At 47.5% G+C, this 23487-nt stretch overlaps 1 protein-coding gene across 1 annotated transcript in view; it reads right to left on the minus strand.

Moving 5' to 3' along the window:
* The window catches only part of NAV2 (neuron navigator 2), a 766131-nt gene extending 764462 nt beyond the window's left edge, over positions 1–1669 (minus strand). The window contains exon 1 of the mRNA XM_060303433.1: positions 1386–1669. Within this exon, the coding sequence (XP_060159416.1) occupies positions 1386–1460 (75 nt within the window). The 5' untranslated portion in view covers positions 1461–1669. The remainder of the gene's footprint in view (positions 1–1385) is intronic.
* Positions 1670–23487: the final 21818 nt, after the last annotated feature.

Below are 23487 nucleotides of genomic sequence, written 5' to 3' on the forward strand. Positions count from 1 at the left end.
GCAGATATCCATACCTAACCAAGGAGAGGCTGTCATAATTGCATATTATCTCGGTGTACCAGCCCAATTAAAATATTCTACAGTGTCAGAGGTCCCAAATGTTCCTCCACTAAAGTGTCTGGATATCAAACTTGGCTTATACTTAGTAAAACGCAGTCAATCTTAGGATCTGTTCACAACAATTACCGGTTTTCCTCCCATCTCTCAGAAAGCTCCTGTAGAAATAGGAGCAGACAGGTCTAGCAGGTTATACACTGGATAAATTAAAGACCACAAAACAAATTTCACTTATCCAGGTGCCTAAGAGAGTGGGCATTCTTCCCACATTACGGTGAGTGCAGCTTAAAGAGTGGAAACTTTTTTTAGAAATAGAGTAATTAACTGTTTTTAAAATATGGCCTGTTTCCACTTATGTTTTTTTTTTGAAGGTCAGAGCAAAGCCCCATACTAAATCCTTTACACACACACACACACACACACACAGAGAGCCATTGAAAAGTACAGGGAAGAGGTGTAAGTCTAGTTTTCACCTCCACAGGTATTTCACACCAGGAAGAGATGATCTTTGAGACTCATGAAGAGAAGGGATACTCCACTCCACATGGAGAGAATACCAGAAGTTTTTCAACCATCCACAACATTTCAAAGGAAACATCAGAAATTATTTTCAGATTAACATAGACCCTGACTCTGCTTGAGCTGTATTTAACCCTGGCCACCCCCGGTCCTAGAAATTCCCCTGGGAATGAGGAAACACAGGAAAACCAGCCACTCAATGCTACTTTCGACTGCATTTGGCTTTTGAAGACAAGCTGAACTTTAACTGCAAGACACAAGTCCTGGGTGACTGCAGCTTTCAGACCAATGACAGCAAATGACCTACACTCAACGGGCCTTTTTAAATGGCTTTGACATTCTCACAGGTGCGGCCAAAGAGTGGAGTAGAATATGGTTTTGATCCATAAACACAAGAGCCAGCAGACCACATGGTGAATAACTCAGATGAAACCACCGCTGTCAAGAGTACCATTTCCAAAAGGTGCTAACAGTGTATAAATCCCAACGGGGGGCTTCGGTACAAATAAGCTCATACTTGACTTATAGAACACCAACACTTTTTGCAACTCCCTGAGCTAAGGCTTATAAATCTTTGCCTTTCTGATTTTTTTCCCCTTCCTTCTCTCTCCCCTTGCCCAACAAGTCAAGGCTTCAAGTCCAGCACTAGGACCTGGCAAATCGAGAGCCACCATTCCACCTCCTTAACCAGAGAAAGACAAACCAGCATAATCAATGACGACAACAACAATGCAGACGACCACCTGGGCGCTCTGAGCCACACTTAGCAATTCTGGCGCCATAAGCCAAGCAACAAAGTTCTCACTTACCCTCTTTTGATCTTCCAGTCCGTGGGTTACCAGTTTTCTCTTCTGCTGTTGGCTGGACTCAGAAGCCGATTCCATTTCCCAGGAATAAGATCCCCTCTCTCCTTCAGCGATGCTTCCAAATCCACAGAGGAATAAAAGAACCCAGGCAAAAGTGATGCATGCACGTGGCCTGACACGGCTCCTGCCAGCTGAGGAAATCCACACTACCTTTTCAAAGGTCTTCCCGACTTCTTAAAATCCACTCGGGAACCTCTTTCGCCATGGCTGCTTTAGCAATGAACGCAGCTGCTGCCGGCATCATGAGAGCTGGGACTTGGGGTTTTATTTCAGTTCCAATGCTGGCTTCCTGAGAGCCCAGAGGACAGATTTGGGCAAAGACGAGTCCATATCCTGGGGCATGTGCCACACCACTGCCCCAGAAATCTTTCCCCTCACAGTCTCCTTGGCACTGATCATTTATATGTCAATAACAATGGAAATGGGCATTTAATCCACCGAGCTGACAGCATCCACATCCCATCCGGCAGCCCCTGACTCCCATAAATCACCACAAAGCTGCTCGCCAAGCCGCCCCTCACAGCTCCTGCGAGTGTTCATCACCGAGGTTGCTCCCTTCCTGGGCTGTCATCTTCCTCCTTGGAGGAAGACGCATACCTGAGGGGAAAATGTTCAATGGTCAGAACTGCCTTGTGTGGAGGAGGACAGGCTTGAGCTTCCTTGCCCACCATCTGGAGCCCAAACCCAGCAGCAGCCATCGATCTTCCTCCAAGCCTCGCCATGTTTGGAGCGCATCCCTGGACAGGCAACCGGGGGCCGCACAGGTTCCCCACTCCCACTGGGAAGAAACACACAGGGGACCCTGTTCTTCAAATATGCGTACCGGAGACAGAAATGAGTTCTCTCTCGAACCCACGTGGGGTGCATCGTCATCAAAGAATAAGGCGCCCAGGTATAAGACAGGGAAGCAATGGTCTCTGAAGCAAAAAGCCATCAACATTTTCCCCCCAAATACAGCTGCGAAAGCAGCATGTGACAGGTGAGACAACAGGGTCCACTGGGGAAGTGAAAAGAGCAGCCTAGATCATCTGAGGGCTGGAAGGCGACTGTGCAACACAGCTGCATTCCCTGCCTTCCCTGCCTCAGAACCTGCAGGCAGAGAAGGCACCCAGTCACCTCCGGGCTGACGTCACAGAAGCTCAGAGGGACAGGGAGGGAGGGAGGAGAGAGGAGGGACCTCTGCACCAAGGAAAACATTTCGCACGGGATGCACCTTCCATGAATGATCCGAGGGGTGGGAACATATGGGAGAATCCCCAAGAAGATGCACCAATAAACAATTATGAAAGCCTTTTCCCATAGCACCAGCACCACCAGAAAAGAAAGAAAAAAGGGGGAAAAGCTCTTTACTAAAAGGCACTAGTCTCTTGCCAGCGTTTCTAATCAACGCACTAGCCATTCTACAATTCAGGCCGCGCCAGCCTCCGGGAGAGCTGTGGCCAGATCCGGCCACAGCGGGCATCAGACAGAAGCCCTCAGACCCTCCCCTGCAGCTGTCCTGACCGGTGGCTACTTTGGAATGAGGCCGAAGCCACCCCCTGTCACAAAAGGCTTCCGCACGGCTCAGTGCCAAAGCAGGTTAAAAGGCGGATGAGAGACTCAGCCACAAAGGGTTTGTGAGGAGGAAGAGAACAGCTTCTCCTGGGAGAGAGGCTACAGAAAGGTTGAAGGCTTGTCCCACACCACATGAAACACTCTGCCAGAGAAGATTTCACCAAGTAAATGCCCAAATCGCAAATCTGAATCTGGCAAGAATCCATGAGAGCAGAATGTCCAGAAGACAGGCATCTCGTACACCCACGGGTGACAGATCTAAGACGCAGCATCAGTGAAGCCCTCTGCTGGCCCAGGAAATAGCTGAGCTTCCCGAGAAAGCCCTCTGGTTGCCCACCGCCATCTCCACAGCCCCTTCAGGGGATCCCCCGCAGAGGTGGAAACTCTCAGATCCATTCTTTTCAGCCCCAGATTGCAATGCAAATAAACTCTGGCAAACTGGCTCCAAGTATTACCCTTTGCTGAATCCAAACTGAGACATCAAACTAGAGGACTCAGACAGATCTAGGTTTGAATCTCAACTCTGAAACTTAACTCACTGTGTGACCTTGAGCAAGGAACTTAACCTCTCTAAGCCTCAGTGTTCTCATCTATAAAGTGGGGATAATGATAGCACATAGGAGTGGAAAGATCACCTATTGACAGCAGGTGATCAAAAGATAACACTGCTAACATGTACTGAATGATTGCTCTATGCCAGGCACTGTTTACTGCCTTACATATTCATTCATTCAACCAGTCTCTATCAGGGGCTTGCTATGTGGCAGTTATCTTGCTCCAATTAGGGATTCTTAACCTTAGGTTAGAGATGAGACAACTGATGAGGAGGGAGGTCAAGTAACTTGCCTAAAGTCACACAGCTAAGAAGTTGTGGGGCTGGGATTTCAACCCACATCTGACTGCAGAGTCCTTGCTCACAGCCATGCCTCTCTGGCAGGATCCCTGTTATTTGGCTTTTCACAAGCAGCCTGAGTCCGGAGTCCACACTTTTTACAGCTCCTGGCTCTCCTCGTGAATAATAATAAAAGAAAAAAAGCCACTGCCAAAAGGGTCTCCTACTTGGACAGGCCTTCTCCAGAGCAGCCGCTTCGTTCTCTGCTCTGAGATCTCTCATTTCTGAGAACAGCTCTGCACTCCGCACCAGACCCTAGCTCTCTCCCGGGTGAGACCCTGTCACATCCCATCATGCCAGCTGGTGCACACACCCCAAGTGCACATGGAGACAGACGTTCTCGCCACAGAAATACCTCCCCATCAGTGGGGAGTGGGAGGATGTTCAACACCTCCTGTGAGCCTTTTGTTTTTTTCTGGGAGTCAGTCTCCACCAGTTCTGGGGCGGTCGCTGTCCCTGTGCTAGAGCCAGGGTAGGGAGGCTCTTTCTCCCCAAGAAAGGGGAGAAGCAAGGATGCTGCTCTCAGCTCGCTGCCATATCCAGTTTCCTGATTGGGGAGGGCAGACTTCATGAGAGGAAATCCTGATGTGAAAGTTTTGATTTCTTGCTGCCCAGAGAAATCTCGGCAAGTTTTTAAACACACTTGAATAAAAAAAAGAGCTGAACAGCAGGACTAACAGAATATTTTACTGGATGGTTGAGAAGTCAGTGTTTGCTGGATTGATCCCTAAATGCAGCAACATAGCAGCAGCTTCTCCTCTCCATGCCCTAAGTCAGCCAGGAGCAGTGCAAGGGAAAGGGGAGAAAGAAGACTGGACCAGAATGGACCATAAGAGGGATGGGGGGTCATTGTGGGCAAGCCCCAGCTCCTCCTTAAAGTCCAGAAGACGAGTCCAGCCATACTGAAGATATCCTGAGCACACGGTGTGGGCTTCCTCCTACTTAGTCAAACACAGTCTCCAAAAGCCTTCAACTTCCCACTCCACATGTGTCCAGATCCTCCCTGCCTTCTGGGCAATCCCCAGGGGAAAAAATTTTAAAGACTGGTTTGGAGGCACAGCCCAGGACATGGGGAGCCAGGCAAGGGTCTAGTCTCAGATATAGAGGCATCCTTTCCAGAGGCCCACTGAGGTCCCTTCCTGCAATAAAACTCCATTTCCCAGTAAATGCCAATTGGGGATGCCAGGTGGCAGACAAGCCACAGGCCGGTCCCTCCCAGGTACAGTGCACCCCTTCCTTTTGCCCAGGTATTGGAATTGTGAACCCATTTCATATGTTTCGGTAAAACAGCCTTCTTATTCTCCAAAGTTTTCAAAATTGGACAAAGTCCCTTTGGCCCTCTTACTCTTCTCCCTCTCCCCAGATGTCCCTGCCCCCAGCTGGCTCCAAGACTGGGGAAACTGGTTCTAAACCTGGATTAAAGGTTATGGGGGTGAGAAAGGGCAGCCTGCTCTGCTTCATCTTTTAACTGGAGTTATGCTTCTGAAACAGGGGTGCATCCGTCTTTGGAACGGTCTAATTAACACTCATCACCAACACAGCGTTTTTAATTAGTCTTTGGTGCCAACAGGGTAAACGGAGGAGCTTCTTGGCAATGAAGCCTTTCATTAATCAATCAATCAATAAGTTACATAAGATGTAAGACAGAGAGCCAAGGAGGCATGGTGGTTTCCGGGCTGTTTGGTTTTTTTTTCTTTTTTTTTGGGGGGGGGTCTTTTTTTCATCCCAAAGGGAGCCCGCCAAGTCGGCCACTTCTGCTAAGCTGCCCTTGGCCACTTCTGCTAAGCTGCCGGGGAGGGCTGACCCAGCCGCCAACCCCAGCGCCTTTATTTGCGCACGACTAGGGAGCGGAGCGTGCTCCCGCCTCTTCCCTGAAGAAAAGAAAGGATCACACACAAAAATAAGTCACTAAGGCCCCAGCTGGGCGGCGCGGGCTGCTGCTGCTGCCTCCACCGCTGGGGTCCCTTTGCCGGCAAGAAAGGAGCCGGCTCAGCGGAGCGCACACCCGCAAGGCACCGTGGCTCTCCCTCCCAGCCCGCCGCCCTCGCCCTCGCCCCGCCGCCCGCGGCTCCCCGGAGCGTGGGAGAGAGCAACAGGGAAACTGGAGGCCCGGCCTAGCTGTCCTCGGCTCGGATCCACCTACACTCACACTCTCTCTCTCTCTTTCTCTCTCTCTCACACACACACACACACACACACACACACACACACACACACACGGATATGGACACAGTGAAGAGACTCGGACACAGACTGACACAGGCATAGTAGATACTCGCAGAGGTCCAGACATAAACACACACGCAGACTTACACACACATACCTACAGAAGCTTAGATCACACACGAGGATGCACACCCACCCAGAGAGGGACACACGCAGACAGGTACCAGACCTACCTGTAAAACAGAGGCACAGACAGAAAACACACACATACTCTTAGATACACAGACAGGCACACAGAGAAAAGAGACACACACAAACACCGCAAATACATGGAGATGCCGACAGAAGGATCCACAAACAGCGATACTCAGACACAAGCACCCGGAGAGGGCGTTCACAGACACCCACGCCAACAGCAAACACAGAAGGTCCCAGACGTGAGGATACACCCGGAGATCCAATCACACAGAGGGAGAATCACGCACAGAGACACACAAACAGAAGACATCAGGAACACAAGAACACGCACAAGAAGATACACCCAGCCTCAGGCACGCACACCCAGAGAGACACACACCCACTCTGCATGGGGGCGTGTGCAGCGTAGCCCGAGGCCGCGGAAAGTGCGCCCCAGAGCTCGCAGAACCACCTCGGAGCACCGCGCCGCGCGCCCCAGCCCACATCTGCCGGGGAAGACTTTGCCGCCGCATCTCTGAACAAGGGCCCGCCAGCCGTCGGCTTGCGTCGGTCGCTGCGCGTCCGCCCGCTGGGTCTCTGTGCTGCGGCTACACGTCCGAGGAGGCCCCGGCCCTCCAGCAGGGTCCCGGGGTGGAGGTGTGGCCCCCGCGTCGCTCCGTGCGGGCCCAGCCCTCTCCCCGCCCGCAGTCCCCGCCCTGCCCGGCCCCCAGAGCCCAGCACAGAGCATCCGCAAGTCCTCTCCTCACTGCTCGTCCCGTTGGGCGGCAAACTTTCCCCCGGTTGGTCCAGGCGCCGGGCAGCCCGGCCCAGCCCGACCCCGGGGGGATGGCGCTGGGAGCTCCTACCTGCGCCCACGCGGCTGTGCGGAGCCGCCGCCTCCAGCAGGTCTCGCACCGCGCTCCGGACCGCGCTCCTCAGCCGCGGCCGCCGCCGCTGCAGCCGCTCCTTGCCCTCCCGTTACCCGGGAAACCGCCTCCTCCTCCCTCCCGCCAACCAACCAGCACCATTCACATGGCGCCTCACAGCCAATGGGCGACCTCGCCATTCCGGTCCCCTTCCAGGGTCCCGAGCCCCTTCCCAGGCTAAGGGACCAGACGGGGAGGCAGGGGTTTCTTTGGAGCTGCTGCGACTAGAAGACGGGGTCCCGGGAGCCAGAGAGAGTCATCTGGTTTCTCCGCTGGTACCGTTCTTCTGCGGGACAGATTTACCTGGCACTTTAATGTAGACCCGCATGACTGGAGAACCTGAGTCGGAAAATGCCCTAGGGCACCTACTTCAGCCTTTCACTAAAACCCGGAATCCTTTGGACAAGGAGCTGTCCAGCTTTGAAGACCTCTCTCCATGGAGCGCTCGCAGTCTCCCAAGGCGATGCTTAGTGCCTTCTCCCTTTTAGAGCTCTGACTGGGAGCAGGTTCTTTCCAACACGGAACTGATCCTGCCTCCTGACCAAGCCCCATTTCTGCCCTCTTGGGCGCGCAGAACAAGACTGCCAGGCTACCTAACAGGCCTTCAGAAATTAGAAGGCCACACATCCTATTTCCCAGGTGACCCTTCTTCAGAAGGCTCTTCGTTCATCTTTCGTCTTTCCCCAGGACCATTTTGAAATCGGAGAGGCTTGTGCTCAGCTGTGTCCCTCTACCCCTCTTTCAGATGCCAGGTGGGAGGAATCTCGGGATCCTAGCACTATTTGCAAATAAGACCTGAAATGGTGAAAACAAACGTTTTCTCATCTCTTAAACTGAGGTCAGTTCCACAAACATGGAGTAAAAGGGGAGACAGGCAGGTCTGGAGAAGCACTAGAGTGGTCACTTCTGTCTCTGAAGACCTCTTATTTCCCTCCTATTTCATCCTCCAATCAAAACTTGCTCCATCACATGGGGCATCCAAGGTGAGAAGAAAGGAGTCCCATTGGTCCTGGCAGGAGGATGGCCTGGCCTTTGCAAGGCCTACAGATGCCACCAGACTGCAGGGCCTGTCCACACCACCACCTGGGGAGGACCACATGGGCCCAGCATTCTCAGGGTGCTGTGGACCCAGGAGCTCCGGACACAGGCCAAAGCAGACGGCTGATCCTGCTGCTGGGCCTCTGGTTGAGGGGTGGGAGGAGAGTCAGCCTCAGAAAGGGAGGTGCACTCCCCAGGTGTGGTGGTAGGAAGAGGGCAGGAGCCTCCTCTTATTGAGAGCAGAGGGCCGAGCTGAGAGATGGCAGGGCTGAGGCAGTTGCAGCTGGGATGGAAGGGCACTTATGCTCGTGCTCACTCCAACACAGACACATGTGTTACACTCCTGGGTCCTGCCCCAGAGGGGTCCATTGAGACTGGTCACAAGACAGAACTGAAAAATGAAAACCAGGCCGCTTTCTTAGCCAATTCCTGCAAGTCCCTCTGAGGTCATGTAAGCAATATCACCAGCAGGGAATGACAGGAGAGTTACATCATGCACCCAGTTGTAGGGAGTGTGATAGAGTTAGAACACACAGACCTGAGCCAGACAGCCTGGGCTGGAATCCCCTCTCTGCTATTTATCAGCTATACGATCTAATCGCTGGACCTCCATTTGCTCAACTATAAAATAGAGAAGTTAATATTCCTCCCGACAGAGATGTTCTGAGGATCAGATGTGATCATAGGTGAGTACATGTTTTGTAAGCAAGAATGTATCTTGCAGAGGAGAAGGGCTTTTATAATAAACCCAGTTTGCCCCTGTGATGGTTAATTTTATGTGTCAACTTGGCTAGGCTATGGTACCCAGTTTTTGTTCAAATACCAGTCTAGATGTTGCTACGAAACTATTTTTTTTAGAGGTTATTAACATTTAAATCAGAGGACTTTGAATAAAACAGATCACCTTCCATAATGTGGATGGGCCTCATCCACATCCATTTAGTTAAAGGCCTTAAGAGAAAAGACTGAGGTCTCCCTAAGAAAGAAGGAATTCCGCCTCCAGGCTGCCTTTGGACTCACAACTGCAACATCAGCTCTTCTCTGGGTCTCCAGCCTGCCGTCCTGCCCTCCAGATTTTAGATTTGACAGACCCCACAAGCACATGAGGCAATTCCTTCAAATAAATCCCTATCTATCTATCTATCTATCTATCTATCTATGTATCTATCTATCTATCTATCGGAGGGGGGAAGAGAAAGAGCTATATAGATGTAGATAGAAAAATAAAAATATAAATACATACCCTGTTGGTTATGTTTCTCTGGAGAACTGGGACTAATACAGGTCGTTCCCAGAATGATGAGGATTTGCCAGGCAAATGCAGAGAGGAAACAACCAGGTGGCTGGATTTGTAGCCTGATCACGAGCCTACAGCTTGTTGGTGTATGTGTGTGTGTGTTTCCCCAAGTCTGGGCCAAGTGGGCACTGACTTATTTTCACAGGAGGTTTTGATCCACCACTCTACACAACAACCTTTCCCTACTAGAGGTGGATATCTGGGGGAACATTTCTCTAAAATAGCTCCCTTTCTCTCCTGCCACTATGACTCCTACCCAGTCCCCACCTGTACACTAAGATCCAAGAGGATACAGTTAGTTCTAGGGAGATTCTGTCTGATCTCTCTCTCTCTCTCTCTCTCTCACTCACTCTCTCTTTCTCTCTCTCTCTCTCTCTCTCTCACACACACACACACACACACACACACACACACACACACACACACGCTGGAATCCCAAATGAGAGTTGTAGCAGTAAAGGCCTTAACACCTACTACCATCTGCAAGACCATTTTTGCGTTTATTAAGGATGCACAAATTTTAAAAAATCATATCCAATCACCATTTAGGGTCTTAACCCCAAATCTGTCCCTGTCACCTGAAGGAAGGGTTATTTCTATTTCACTGATGTAGAAAACCAGGAACCACAGTATAACCAGGTCTCCCAGGGACTAGAACTGCAAGCCTAGGGACTCAGCTGCTCCCTCCACGCCTTCAGGAGGGGGCTGCACCTTCTCTTGTCTCCCTTTCCGATCACTCACCTTCCTCGTAGCCTAACATGGCTGCCTGTCTCAGTGTCTCTGTCAGGATCTTTCAGCGCAAAAACCAATTACCCTCTGGAACTTAGTTCAAATTCTCATGGAAGAATCTGACCTTTGGGTCAGATCAGGGGGTCAATCAGCAGTAGCAAATATGAAAGAGACCTTTCAATGGTTGGACAATGTCAGACATTTGTAGCACACAGTGAAAGGGAGACATGCAAAGGTACTTACTTAACTCAGCTTCTGACTCCTAATACTAACCCCCTGCACCCCCATTTTCTTGTCTTCAAGAGTGCCCGTGTTGCCCTCTTTCAGAGCTACGGAATCCCTGAACAAGTGAATTGTGAGGCACTTTAGGAAATTAAAGCATTTCTGTTTTTCTATAAATTAAGGAGCATCTTTCATCCAATCTCAAGAAGACTTGAGGGGAAAAGTCTCTGGTTTCGGCCTCTGGAAAGCAGGCAGGTCTGGTAGATTCAGCACAGATACTGTCTTAACATGTGTGGGACATCAGAGAGGTGGCATCTTAAGTGCAAAAATCTTCTCGGGCTTCCCTGGTGGCGCAGTGGTTAACAATATGCCTGCCAACGCAGGGGACATGGGTTCGAGCCCTGGTCTAGGAAGCTCCCACATGCCGCGGAGCAACTAAGCCCGTGAGCCACAACTACTGAGCCTGCGCTCTAGAGCCCGTGAGCCACAACTACTGAGCCTGCGTGCCACAACTACTGAAGCCTACGCACCTAGAACCTGTGCTCTGCTACATGAGAAGCCCATGCACTGCAACAAAGAATAGCCTCTGCTCGCCACAACTAGAGAAAGCCCACACGCAGCAACAAAGACCTAACACAGACAAAAATAAAGACATAAAATAAAGTTATTAAAAAAAATGTTCTCCTCTCATGTCTTTAGTTGTCTGTGAATTGAACACAGAGCCACTTGGCCGGCAGGCAGGAAAGAAGATGGAAAATGTCCCTTTCCACCTTATCTTTTTGGATTGGTGAACTTTCATTATCTTAGGGGATCCAACTCTTAAGAATTTTCCCCAAAATAGGGCTTCCCTGGTGGCACAGTGGTTGAGAGTCCGCCTGCCGATGCAGGGGACACGGGTTCGTGCCCTGGTCCGGGAAGATCCCACATGCTGCGGAGCGGCTGGGCCTATGAGCCATGGCCGCTGAGCCTGCGCGTCCGGAGCCTGTGCTCCGCAACGGGAGAAGCCCACGTACTGCAAAAAAAAAAAAAAAAAAAAAAAAAAAAAAGAATTTTCCCTAAAATCCTCGTCAGAATTGGGTTGTTCTCTTCTCAGGCATCCCATAGCATTTTGTACTCTTTTCTAGCACCTGCCGCACCACACCATAATCATGTTTCTCTCCCTGACTAGTCATTCATTCACATTCATCATTCACTCAACCCTGCAACAAATTTTATTGCCAATAAAGATTCTGAGATACAGCAGTGAACAAAGTAGGAAAGGTCTCTGCTCTCATGGTGAGAGTGGAGGAAGATGGAAGAGAAACAAGTATTTAGTCAAGATTACTTGCAAAAATAATTAGGGCTCTGCAGGGAATAGAAATAGGACGGTGAGATAGAGAATGACGAGGTGGGTCGCAGTAGGTGACTTCTTTGAGAAGAAATTTAAACTGAGATCTGAATGATAAGGACACAGCCACACAAGAATCAAGAGGAAGAACATTCCAGGCAGAGGCAGCTCTTAGTGCAAAGGCCATGAGGGAAACGGCAAAACAACAAGCTTGGCGTGCTCATGGAGCAAAAAGAAGGTCAGTGTGACTAGAGCATAGTACTCACATCCGTCTGGGGAAAAAACAAGCCTAGGGAGGTAGCAGGGACAGGGAAGCGTCCATCCCTCTTTTCTGTACCGCTGCATGATACCAGCTTTACCCTCACCCACCATATTTCCTTTCTTCTAAGATGCCTCAATTTGTCTCTGCCAACATAGCAAATTAATCTCACTCTACACTCCCTCACCTCATCCTTTCCCTCCAAGCACACCCCTTAAGTTTATGGTATATTATATCTGTATGGTTTTGTTTTCTTGCTCCTTCATTCATTTAGTTCATAAATTTTATTGAGTGCCCACATATGCCAAGAACTTACATGCCTGTGCAGTATGATCTCATTGATGAGAACGCACGAAGAGTCAGGAGATCTCTGAGAAGTCAAAAGAGATGACGCAAAGGTTTGTGATAAAGGAGACAGCCTCTCCAGTCCTCGTTCAAAGCCTCTCTGCTCTTGGTTTACTCACACTTTTAATGGGGCTGGTTATCTCGTTCTCAAGCCCACAGCAAATCAGAGGAAGGCACTGATCCCTAGAGTTGGCAAACTGACAACTCTAAGAAGTAAGAGAGGACAATGTGTCAGCAAGAGAAGAGACCAATAAACCTAGGAAAACCAAAACAAAAGGTCCAGGCAATCTGGGACCATTTAGTGAATGGACAATCAATCTTGCACATCTCATCCATTCATTAAACTTCATGGATCCCTCGTAATGCTGACTGTGAATCCAACAGAGGTCTTAAAAGGCATGGAAGATTTTAGTATCCAAGAAAGCTCTTCATACAAATTGGTTAAATGGAATTTAATGGACAAACCCAGAGCTTCTAAGAAAGTTCAGTTGTCAAAAATGACTGAATTCTGGACAGCCAATATTTGACACTGATTGAACTATTAATTACAATTTATTGAGCAACTCTTAAGATGTGCCAGTTGCTTTAAATACTTGACTTCAATCAAGCTCCACAGCAAATCTACAAAGTCGGTACTGTTTTTTTCCCTGTTTCCTGAAGGAGGAAAGAAAACAGGCTCAGAGGGGTTGAGCAACTTGCCTTCAGTCACAAAGCTGGTTAGTGGCAGATCTTTTACAACCAAATAGAAAGATGAAAGAGAGAATAAACAATATTTAGTTCTTTTTTATCCCTCTCGACACCTAACATAAATCTGGGGATAGAGTAAGTTCTCAAAGTAGGGGCTCAGGGCTCATTCATCCAAGAACTTTGTCCCAGGAATTGTACCAGCATCCAGAGATACAGGGAAGAACTGGCCAGACGCAGACCCTGTCCTCAGGGCAGTGCAGGATGAAGAACTGATGAGTCTATCCCCCAGTTTTGAAAACAATCAGTTTGCTGTGATTCTATTAAACATGACTCTCATTCTGGATCTTTTGGAAGCAGCTAAAGTCTCACTCTTGAAAAAAATATGTGCAGATCATAGTAAAGTCAGAGGTTTATGTTTGAGGAAAATTCACGACCCCACCTCTACTGTTCCCATTTCTCGGCAGCCTACGGTCCTCATTTTGTGTTTTCCCTTCTGCAACTTCACTGAAGAGTCACTTAATGGTAGTCACTTCAGCCTCCTCATCTGAAGAATGGTCATGGCAGGGGTGACGGGGAAGGGAGAGACAGATGGGCTGTGACATTCTGGTTCTCTCTCCCTCCTGCCCCTGGCAGGTTCTCCTCAAACTCTTCCCTCATCATCCTTCACTCAGCACCACCATGGCTGAGCAGCTAGAGCAGATGGAAGGAGTCTGTTTACCGGACTGATAGTGGGCCGAGACAATGCTGCATTGTCTGAAATAGACAGTAGCGGGGAGGGAGTTTACTGTCAGCTGGCAAGGGGTGGAAGCTGGGGGCGGGCGGGCTCTGGTTCCCCAGCCCCGAGTGGTTGGCACTTCTGCAAGCCTGGGAGGCTGCTATCAAAACAGGCTGAAGAACACCCAGACGGGCAGCATGAGCCTGTCAGCTGGGCTGTGGAGGAGTCAAATGTAGAGAAAGGGGCTTGGAGTGGAACATTCTAGGGAGGCTGGAATGGGTAACAAGATCCAAGCTATAAGGTGATTTTAGTAGTTTTGGCTTTCAAGATATCTTAAAGAGGGGGCACGTATGTACTAGAAATGGAGTTGAAACTAAAATTTAAAACAAATCCAGTGAATATTTATTGAGTATCTGTGTCCCATGCACGCAAGGATGAGATTCTTTGGGAGCCAAGAGCAAGAACAAATTAGAGGAGGAAGAGGTCTAGGGGGTCTAGGAAGGAAAACTCTGTGTCCTGGAGACATAAGATGAGCGACGAGCCAGTGGTGTGGAAGTGGCAGTCTCGGGCACCATGCTTCCTGCCAAAAACCAAAGGGAGCCACTATGGAAGGATTTTAAGCAGGAGAAGCGGGAGTGATGTAGTCAGATGAGCTGTTTAGAGAAATGTCTCTGGTGACGAGTGTGAAGAATGGACTAGAGCAGGGAAGACTGCAGACACGAAGACAGAAGGCAGCTGCAGCAAAGCAAGCAAGAGGGTGAGGACAGGCCATGGCAGAGATATTCAGCCGTGTCACCAAGAGAATGTGGGGACTCCTGGACCCACCACATTCAAACCAGAGCACCTCTACCGTCTAAAAGAAAATGGCGTGTCCTCCTATATTTTGAGTAAAAGTTTCAGTCACCCCATATCTCAATAGTGTTTGCTTCCTGGATGGGTGACTCTCCATTGACATTTTGTTTCTCTAAATTCTTCAAAGGGAAGATTCTTGGCTTTGATGATGAGGCCACCCACCCCAGCTTCCTGTGTGCGGATCAAGACCTTTCCTGGGAAGGCAGGTGTGAGGCCCCTGGCTTGGCTACTTTGCATAGCACATCGGGAGTATTTGCATTTCCAAAGTCTTGTTTCTCCATTGAAAGGAGCCCCATTAGATTTTTTGTTGTTGTTTTTGTCCTGTGGCATCAGATGAAAGTGGCCTGGAAATCAATGCAAATTCCTTTCATCTCACAATGTGTCCAGTGGTCTAACTACTCAAAGCCCAACAGGCTGAGCAAGGATATACAGAAGAAAAGCTCCCCTTCGATTCTTTTGGATGGGTTCCTGGCTGCCTCCTAACTAGCGCTCACACACACAGGCACGCAGGCACACGCGTATGCACAATAAGCCCCCAGGGTCCACCCCTCACATCCTAACTAGCGCTCACACACACAGGCACGCATGCACACACGTATGCACAATAAGCCCTCAGGGTCCACCCCTCACACAAATCCTTCTTCAAGACACCTCTGAAGTCTGGTGATGTCACTACACTATGCCCTTGTCTTCTCTCCTGGGGTTGAGTGATGGCAGCCTACATATTCCAAATCCTCAAAGAAAATATAAAACTCTCTTCTTTCTGGGTCAGTAGGTTAGCTTTGTGTTAAAAAAAAAAAAACAACAACAACAAAAACAAAAAACAAAGATGAATCCTTCACGGAGAAATATATGAGGGCTGCTGACGTGACTCTCTTTGCCTTCCTTTACCTGCAGCAATCTCCCCTGGAGACGGGATGCTTGGCTCTACGTGAGTTGTAAGCAGGTTCAGCACCCTGAGCTTCAGAGTCTAAATCCAGAGATTACAGCTCTATAAGACCTTACCTCTGATTAGCTTTTGTTCTGAGAATAGTTTTTAAATATTTAGGTCCAACTCCAGCAGACTTACTAAATATTTGGGGATAGAAGGTAGGACGAGTTTATGATTTTTAAATATGGGAACTGTTGTGTTTGCCATCAGACCGAAAAGAAAGAAAACTTGTTAAAGTAATAGTAAATGCTATTGATGAGGACATGGGGAAACAAATTCAACAAATGTTTATTAAGACCATAATCTGTGCTAGGCATTACTCTAGGCTAGAGTCCTTGTGGTATAATAAATGGACAAAATCCTTGCTATGTGGAATGTGCATCCTAGTGTAATTCATTGTGCTGAAAATGTGCATGCCTCTTAGAAGGGAGAATGCATCAAAAGCCTGAAAAATATGTGTACAGGCCCTTTGGGACAATCGTGCACCCATATACATACAAGACTGAAAAGGTGTTTGGAAGAGTAAAAAACTTAGGGGAAAAACCTAAACATATTACATTAAGTAACTAGTTAATTATAGTCCACTTTTACAAATGAATAACATATTACTATTAAAATAATGTAAAAGAACGTTTGTTGATTTGGGAAAATGTTAATGATATATTGCTATGCAAAAAAGAACAAAGTTACAAAACAGTAGGCAGAGCATGAGTCCATTTGTATAAAATAGATGGAAAAAATTAAGTGAAAGGTTATCACTTAATTTAGCATATTTACTGAGCACTTACTACGTGCCCGGGCCTTGGAGTTACAGAAATGAACAAGACCAGCCAAGTCCCTTCCCTTGTAGAATTTGTGGTGGTTATCTTTGAGTGGCAGACTTTGGGGTAACTTTAATTTTTTCCATTTGTTTTTGTGTCTTCCATGTCTTCTAAACTGATCAGATATTCCTTTTTAAAATTACTTTAAAATTAAACATAATTAAAAAAAATAAACTTTGGAGAGGTCATTTGTAGCTTGGGGTTGGAACATGGGCCTTAGAAATTAAAGCCCACCTCTTATGTCCTTCCTCCCTCTGCGGGAGTAACCCATGATGGTCAAGAGTGGTACAGTAAGAGGGCAAGAATCAAAGAGATAGTGTGAGACAAGGACCAGCGTTGAAAAGAAGATGCCACATCTCTAGCCAGGATCTAGGGTGAGACAGACACAAAGCCAAGACCACAGGTAGGGAGAGGAAGCACAAAATGGAAGCCAAGGAGCAGAAGGCCCACCTTTTGCCATGAATAGGGCTGAAGCCCATCAAACCACCCTTCCTTCTGGCTCTAAGGTACGTTAGGGTGTCAGAAGGGGATAAAGGCACAGGGTCAGGTGGGCATCTTCTGCCACCTTCTTAAAATACATCCACCATTGAATCAGTAGTAAAACACTGAAAGCCATCCAAGTACCCAATAAGGGAATGGTTAAGTAAGTTAAGGTTCTTTTAATACTTCCCCATACAAATGTGGCCAAATAACATTTTGAGATGTTAGCTAAAGTTTTATTTCTTCTTTACCGTGCCTTAGAGATTTGGAAATGCAATAAGAATGTTAGGTATCAGTGCATACTCTGGGAACTGCCATGGCTACCTACACCATCCCTCCCCTCCTTTCTGTCCCGTTTGGCCTCTCAGTCCTTCCATAACTGATGCATCCAATTTCCTGTATGACATTTGATTTCTGTTTTCCTAACTGGACTCTGACTAATCAGGAGCAGAAGCCTCCCTCACCCCCAAATGAGGTCTTGATACCATGTGAGACCCCTGGGAATTTATCACAATTCCAGGGGGAAGGAGGGAGGTTGAACATCCTAAATTAACTGAATTTACCCAAAAGAGGCTTAGGAAAACTTTGGATGATTAAGTTTCTGTAGAACTGATTAAATTAGGTAGGATTTTTGTTTCTCTGTTTCTTCATTTTAGCCATCAGCTATAAACGGAGCTCAAAATAGAGTTTAAGTTGTAGAAAAATAAAGTGATCATCTTTGCTTATTTGAATACGTAACTTGTGAAATTCCTACTCACTACATTAAATATAAACATGAAATGAATACATGCCATCACTATGACTAAGTAAAATTTATATACATGTAGATAAAGACAAGGAAAGAAATAGGAAAAATGAATTCCTTATGATGGGGTAGAAAGATAACATATGACTTTTTAAAAATCTATGTTATCCATTTTAAAAAGACATGTTTTCAAAGAAAACCCTTAGGGGTCACCTGGGAGCCTTAATAAACCAGACATCTCCTCCATCCCAGGGTCAACATCTGTGGAAAATGGCAAAGATTCTTCCTCTGAATCAGCACCAAGTGAATGGGTGCATTTTCACTATATGGAAAGCTGACAGAATGCAAGGTGTAAAGCTAAAAATATAGGCAAGCAGCAAAGAATAGCAGAGGTACTAAGATACAAGCATCAGAAGCAAGTGTTAGAACCTTCCAGAAGCCACATCATAATTAAACTAGGTCAGGTGGAAGGCTCTGATTACACCAGGCTGAGTAGGTGCAGAGCCAAGGCACCCAGAGAATATGAGGGCAGTTTGTCCAATTTGGGGGTCATTTCCCCGCTGAGGTTAGAGACATAGCCCTGCTCTCCTACAAACCAGTCCTTGGTATCCCCTTGAAAGATATAATCCTGGGCTAGAGGAGCTGACCCATACTCCATGTCTTCATACCCACAGGGATGGAAGAATGATCTCTGCAGAAAATGTTGAAACGGAGACACTTAAAAAGTAATACGGCCCAGCAGGGCCAGGTCAGCATAGCGGTCCCAACCATGGACCTGGAGCTTGGCAGACCCAGGTTTGATGCCAGCTAACCACATACTAGATATGTGACCCCAAGATAGCCCTTAACCTCTCTGAGCCTCAGTCTCTCTGTCTATATATGAGGATGATAATAATAGGACTTACCCTGAGGATCTGGGGAAGTAGGAGCTGAGATAAGGCCGATAAAATGCTTAGTACATAAGTGCTTGATCAATGTTAGCTGCCGTAATTATTTTTGAAATCAGAATCCCTAAGTTTAATTTTTTAGAATAAACTAAAGGTATCAAGTGAGCTGCAGACTGTGTACTAGTCACAATGGAAGAATGTGAAATGAACATACTCCTGTTAAATGTTTCTGGTGGTGACTGTTGGCTGGCATGGTGGGGGGGTGGGGAAGGGGAAGGAAAGAACCATAAAACCCAATCAGTAGAACTGAAGACCCAATGGAGGATGATTTACTGAAGCATCATGGGAAACACACAAGCTTCAGGTTACAAAGCGTTTTGAATGAGAGGTAACTCTGAGTGTTTACTCAGAAGCCCTCATCTATTTATAAACAACTCTTTCCTCTAGAGTTGAGATAAAAAGGACTTTCAGGTCACTCAGAGCAAACAGTCTGGGTCCTTGCCGTGCCACTCAGCAAGGGACAAGCTCAGGTAAACATCCCTCCCAATTCAACATGGCCCTGTGTCTGTCTCACCCAGGGTACCTCCTGGACCTGGGAAGATAAGATTTGGATGGGCAGGGAGAAAGGGCCACTAGGTAACTGGATTATTTTTCTTTTAATTGAAGTATAGTTGATTTACAGTATTTTGTTAGTTTCAGGTGTACACCAGTTTGATTCAGTTATATATGTATTTTTTTCCGATTCTTTTCCATTATAGGTTATTACAAGATATTGAATATAGTTCCCTGTGCTATATAGTAAGTCCTATTGCTTATCTATTTCATGTAGAGTAGTCTGTATCTGTTAATCTGGGTAACTGGTTTCTTTAGGCCACATAGTCAATCTCAGGAAATTTAATACCAGAACTAAGCCTAATGCTCCCCAAACCTATGATTCTTGACATTTTGGAGTGTCAGTACTCCTGAAAGTTCAGTAAAAACTTTGGACCCTTCCCCAGAAAAATGCACACTATTTTACATATTATTTCAGCATATTTACGGACTTCCTAATGTCTAGAGATAAACAGACCTACAGTTCATGGCACGACTTTTTAATCCTTGAACAGAAAAATTCAAATGACATCTACTTAGGATAAATGATAATGTAAACACACACACACACACACACACACACACACACACACACACACACACACACACACACACAAAATGCATTCTTTCTATAGCAAAGACCAGCTGCTCCCCTTACCAGAGTTTTTGCATGACCCTTACAGATTTCAGGGACTCATGTGGTAAAGCCCGATTTCCACTCACATTCCAAAATCCAATCACTCCCTCATGTCATGGACTTCTTTCCAAATGTTTACCATTCTGTGACATCCCCAAGGCACAGCCCAGTTGTCCCTCCTAACCAGCTGGGCAGTCAAAGCAAAAGCCTCATTGCAAAGCTGTCAAGGCAAAGGCAAGAGGTTACAGAATTCCAATTAGCAGAAGCTCCGCCGACTCTAAACAGCTCCTTACCACTTCATCATCTTTCCCCTCCAAGGAAATAATCACAATTGCCACCAACATCCTGGAAACAAAAGCCGACAGAATAAACATGGTGCTCACCCAGCAGACCCCAGGATTAAAATGTAATCTCAAAATAAAGTCTAATAACTTTCCCCCTTTTGAACACACTTGGAATAAAATTAGCATATAAATCAAAGCTTAATTAGGACATTATAACAATGAACAGCACCGGCTGGTATTAAGGGTTTCAGACCCAATAAGATGCTGCGAAAAAACACCGTAATTAGAGAACAAAATAAGGGCGGTCTCCTGGTAATCAATCACCCGGCTAGGTTCAAGCCTTTCAGCTTGAGGGTCACCTCTGTTTTCTGTCTTGTGAATCTTGCCTTCCAGCCCGTCTCTCCCAGGAGACTTCATGCATCTTCCAGGCTGGTCCCTGGCACATCTCTCCAGCTCTTGGTCCTCAAAGAGGAGTCCTGGCACAAAGCAAGGATGGAAGAGACTTGCAGGTTGGTCAGAACAATAGCTTGTGGGGTTCCAGAATGAAGCACTGATTTGTTATTTGAGCTGTACTAGGTCCTTTAGATGCTGGTTTTATCCAATCCAGAAAAATAACTGCCTGATGCAGAAAGCCAGAAATCCTTGAGATATGTCTCTTCTATTTTCACCATGCTTCAGCCACACTGGCTCCCTTGCTGTTCCACACATACATACACCAAGCAAATGCCTGCCCCAGGGCCTTTGCACAAGTTGTTTATTCTCCCTGGAATGCTCTTCTCCCACATGGCTTTCTCTCTCACTTCATCAGAGAGGTCCTCCTTACCTCTCTTATCTAAAATAGCACCTCCTACCACTCTTTAACTCTCTTAGCTGGAAGTTTGAGAGCCATTTAAAAGCACCCTTCTACTCCATGTTTGTTCTAATTCAACTGCAAACTAAGAAAGAAAAAAAAAGGCAAGGCAGATGGGAGAACAAAATGTCACCTTTATTTCCAATAGAACTGACATTAGAAAATGAGATTTATACCTGTGGGCAAGTGGGCTTCTGGGTACCAACCTACAGATGAGGCACACAGAGGCACCCGGCCTGGCTTTGCAGGACCAGACAGCAGGGGACCCTAAGAGGTAAGGCTGGAGGAGCAGAGTGCGCTGGTGCTTGCAGAGAGCAGGCTCACGCCCAGCAGAAAGGAAGGGAGGACGAGCAGGGCCTCACATGCCCCACTATTCATCCCCAGATCACCAACAGTGAACCAGCCCTTCCTCCCTAGAGGAGTGTTCCACAAGGGTGGGTCCTCTCCCTACTTGGGAGGGACAGGAGAAAGGAAGATGTGGCTCCTACCCCCCACCCACCTTAGTTTTCTTCATAGCTCTCATCAACACCTGACGAATTACATCAGTATTTATTTGCTGTCTTCCCACACTAAATGTAAACTTCAGGAGGACAGCTCTTTGCTTTGTTTACTGCTGCATCCTGAATCCCTAGGGCCTAGAACCGTGCCTGGTACGCAGCAACATTCACTAAATAGTTGTGGAATAAATGAGTGGGCAGAAGGAGTCTGTACTCGCATCTTCAAAGAAACACTGTATTCTTAGGCTGCACTGTGCCTGGACCGTGGTCATCGCTAATCATATAGACTCACGGACTTTGGAAAGTCCTGGTATAATTACCTATGATCTCCTTGAACATTGAACTGATTTCTTACCTGGTATAGCTTTCCTGACCTCTAATTCCACGTAGATTAAGCACCATGAACGCAGGACACTGTCTGTCCTGCTCACTGCTGTGTCCCCTGCACCAAGCACAGTATCTGGCACAATAAATGGTGGCAGAAGGAAAGGAGGGAGGGAGGAAGGATGGAAAGATGACTCTTCTTTCTAAGCCCCCTTCCCCAGGGCTGCTCCTCTCACCAAAAGAGAAGATGTGGTCCAGCCTTCAGCATTCAAAGAGAGAAGACATTATCATCTTCACCTAACAGATGAGGCCACAGGCCCAGAGAGGTTAAGCAATCTGCCCAAGGTCACACAAGGGTCACAGGGAGTGGTGGTGGAAGGGACTAGGACCCAAACCTTCTGACTCCAAGGACAGTGCTTATCGTGTGACACCTCTTCTCTTAGGACCATGGGTCACTAGCACCCCGGTCATGGCCCTGTTGGTCTGGAGAAGCTCTGACAAGGGCATCATGGCAAGGCCTCTTCTCTTCAGTGTCCAGTGAGAGAGGGGTCCCCATGGCCTGAAGCTGGGCTTGGGCCTCCAGCCACCCAGGGCTGGGCCATCTGTTTAGATCATGCTGGGCCACAGGCAGAGGCCACCTCCAGCTCATCTGTCTCCCCAGTCCTGCTCCTTTTCCAAGTGTCTGCTGGATCCCAGACCACCTGAGCCCTTCATGGAAACAGAGATCCCTTCCCAAGTCACATGTCCTGAGCATCTGGGCTCCATCCAGGCTCTGGCCCTGCTAGGGGTGGGAGGACTCAGATGAAATGCCACAGACTGTGCCCAAAGGGTCCCAGCCTGGAGTGGGAGGCAGATACATAAACAACTACAGTGTGGTTCCAGACCTGCCTCTTCTACATCAGACTCACCTACTGATGGCAGCTTCCACTACTGGGTATCCACCGTGGGCCAAACATGAAGCCAAGCTCTTCATATCCATCAGCTCATTTCATTTCACAATAACTCTATGAAGCAGCTACGATTATCAGCAGTCCCATTTCACAGGTGAATAAACTGAGGCTGAGAAAGGTAAATTACTTGTTGAAAGTCCTACAGGTGGTATGTGGTCAAGATTCAAGTCCAAGTCTATCTAACTCCAAAACTGGAGAGCTTAAGCTCTTCTGGCCTATCCTGTCCTCTCCTGGGTTTGTCTTCTGCACAGGCTGCCTCTCCCCATGCTGACCAAGAACAAAGGATGAAAAAGCAGGAGCCCAGCTATGCAGCAGCCTCCACACTCCCCCCAAGCCCTTTCCATGGAGGATCGCTTGCCAACATGCACCGTCATCTCTCCACACCTTTGCTCGTGCCATTCTCTCTGCATGGAACCCCATTCTCCATCCTGCAAAATCCTGCTCATTCCTCAAGGACCTGTACAAATATCACAGCCTCTGTGACCACTCTCCCAGAGTCAAATTTCATCACCCTGTCTCCCCTGCCATGTAGAGAACATGCCCTGATTTCAGTGGTTCTCAAAATGTAGACCTGAGACCGGCAGGGTCAGCTGCACTTAGGACTTCTTAGAAAAGCCAATTCTTTTTTTTTCGGTCTTTTAAAAAAATTATTTATTTTTAAAAATTGTGATAAAATATACATAACATAAAATTTAACCTTTTAACCTTTTTAAGTGTATGGTTTAGTGGCATTAAGTACATTCACACTGTGCAGCCATCACTACCATCCATCTCCAGAATTTCTTCATCATCTGAAACTGAAACTTTGTCCCATTAAACAGTAACTTCCTCGGGAATTCCCTGGCGGTCCAGCGGTTAGAAC

This window comes from Globicephala melas, chromosome 8 (genome assembly GCF_963455315.2).
Source record: "Globicephala melas chromosome 8, mGloMel1.2, whole genome shotgun sequence".
Classification (NCBI taxonomy): Eukaryota; Metazoa; Chordata; class Mammalia; order Artiodactyla; family Delphinidae; genus Globicephala; species Globicephala melas.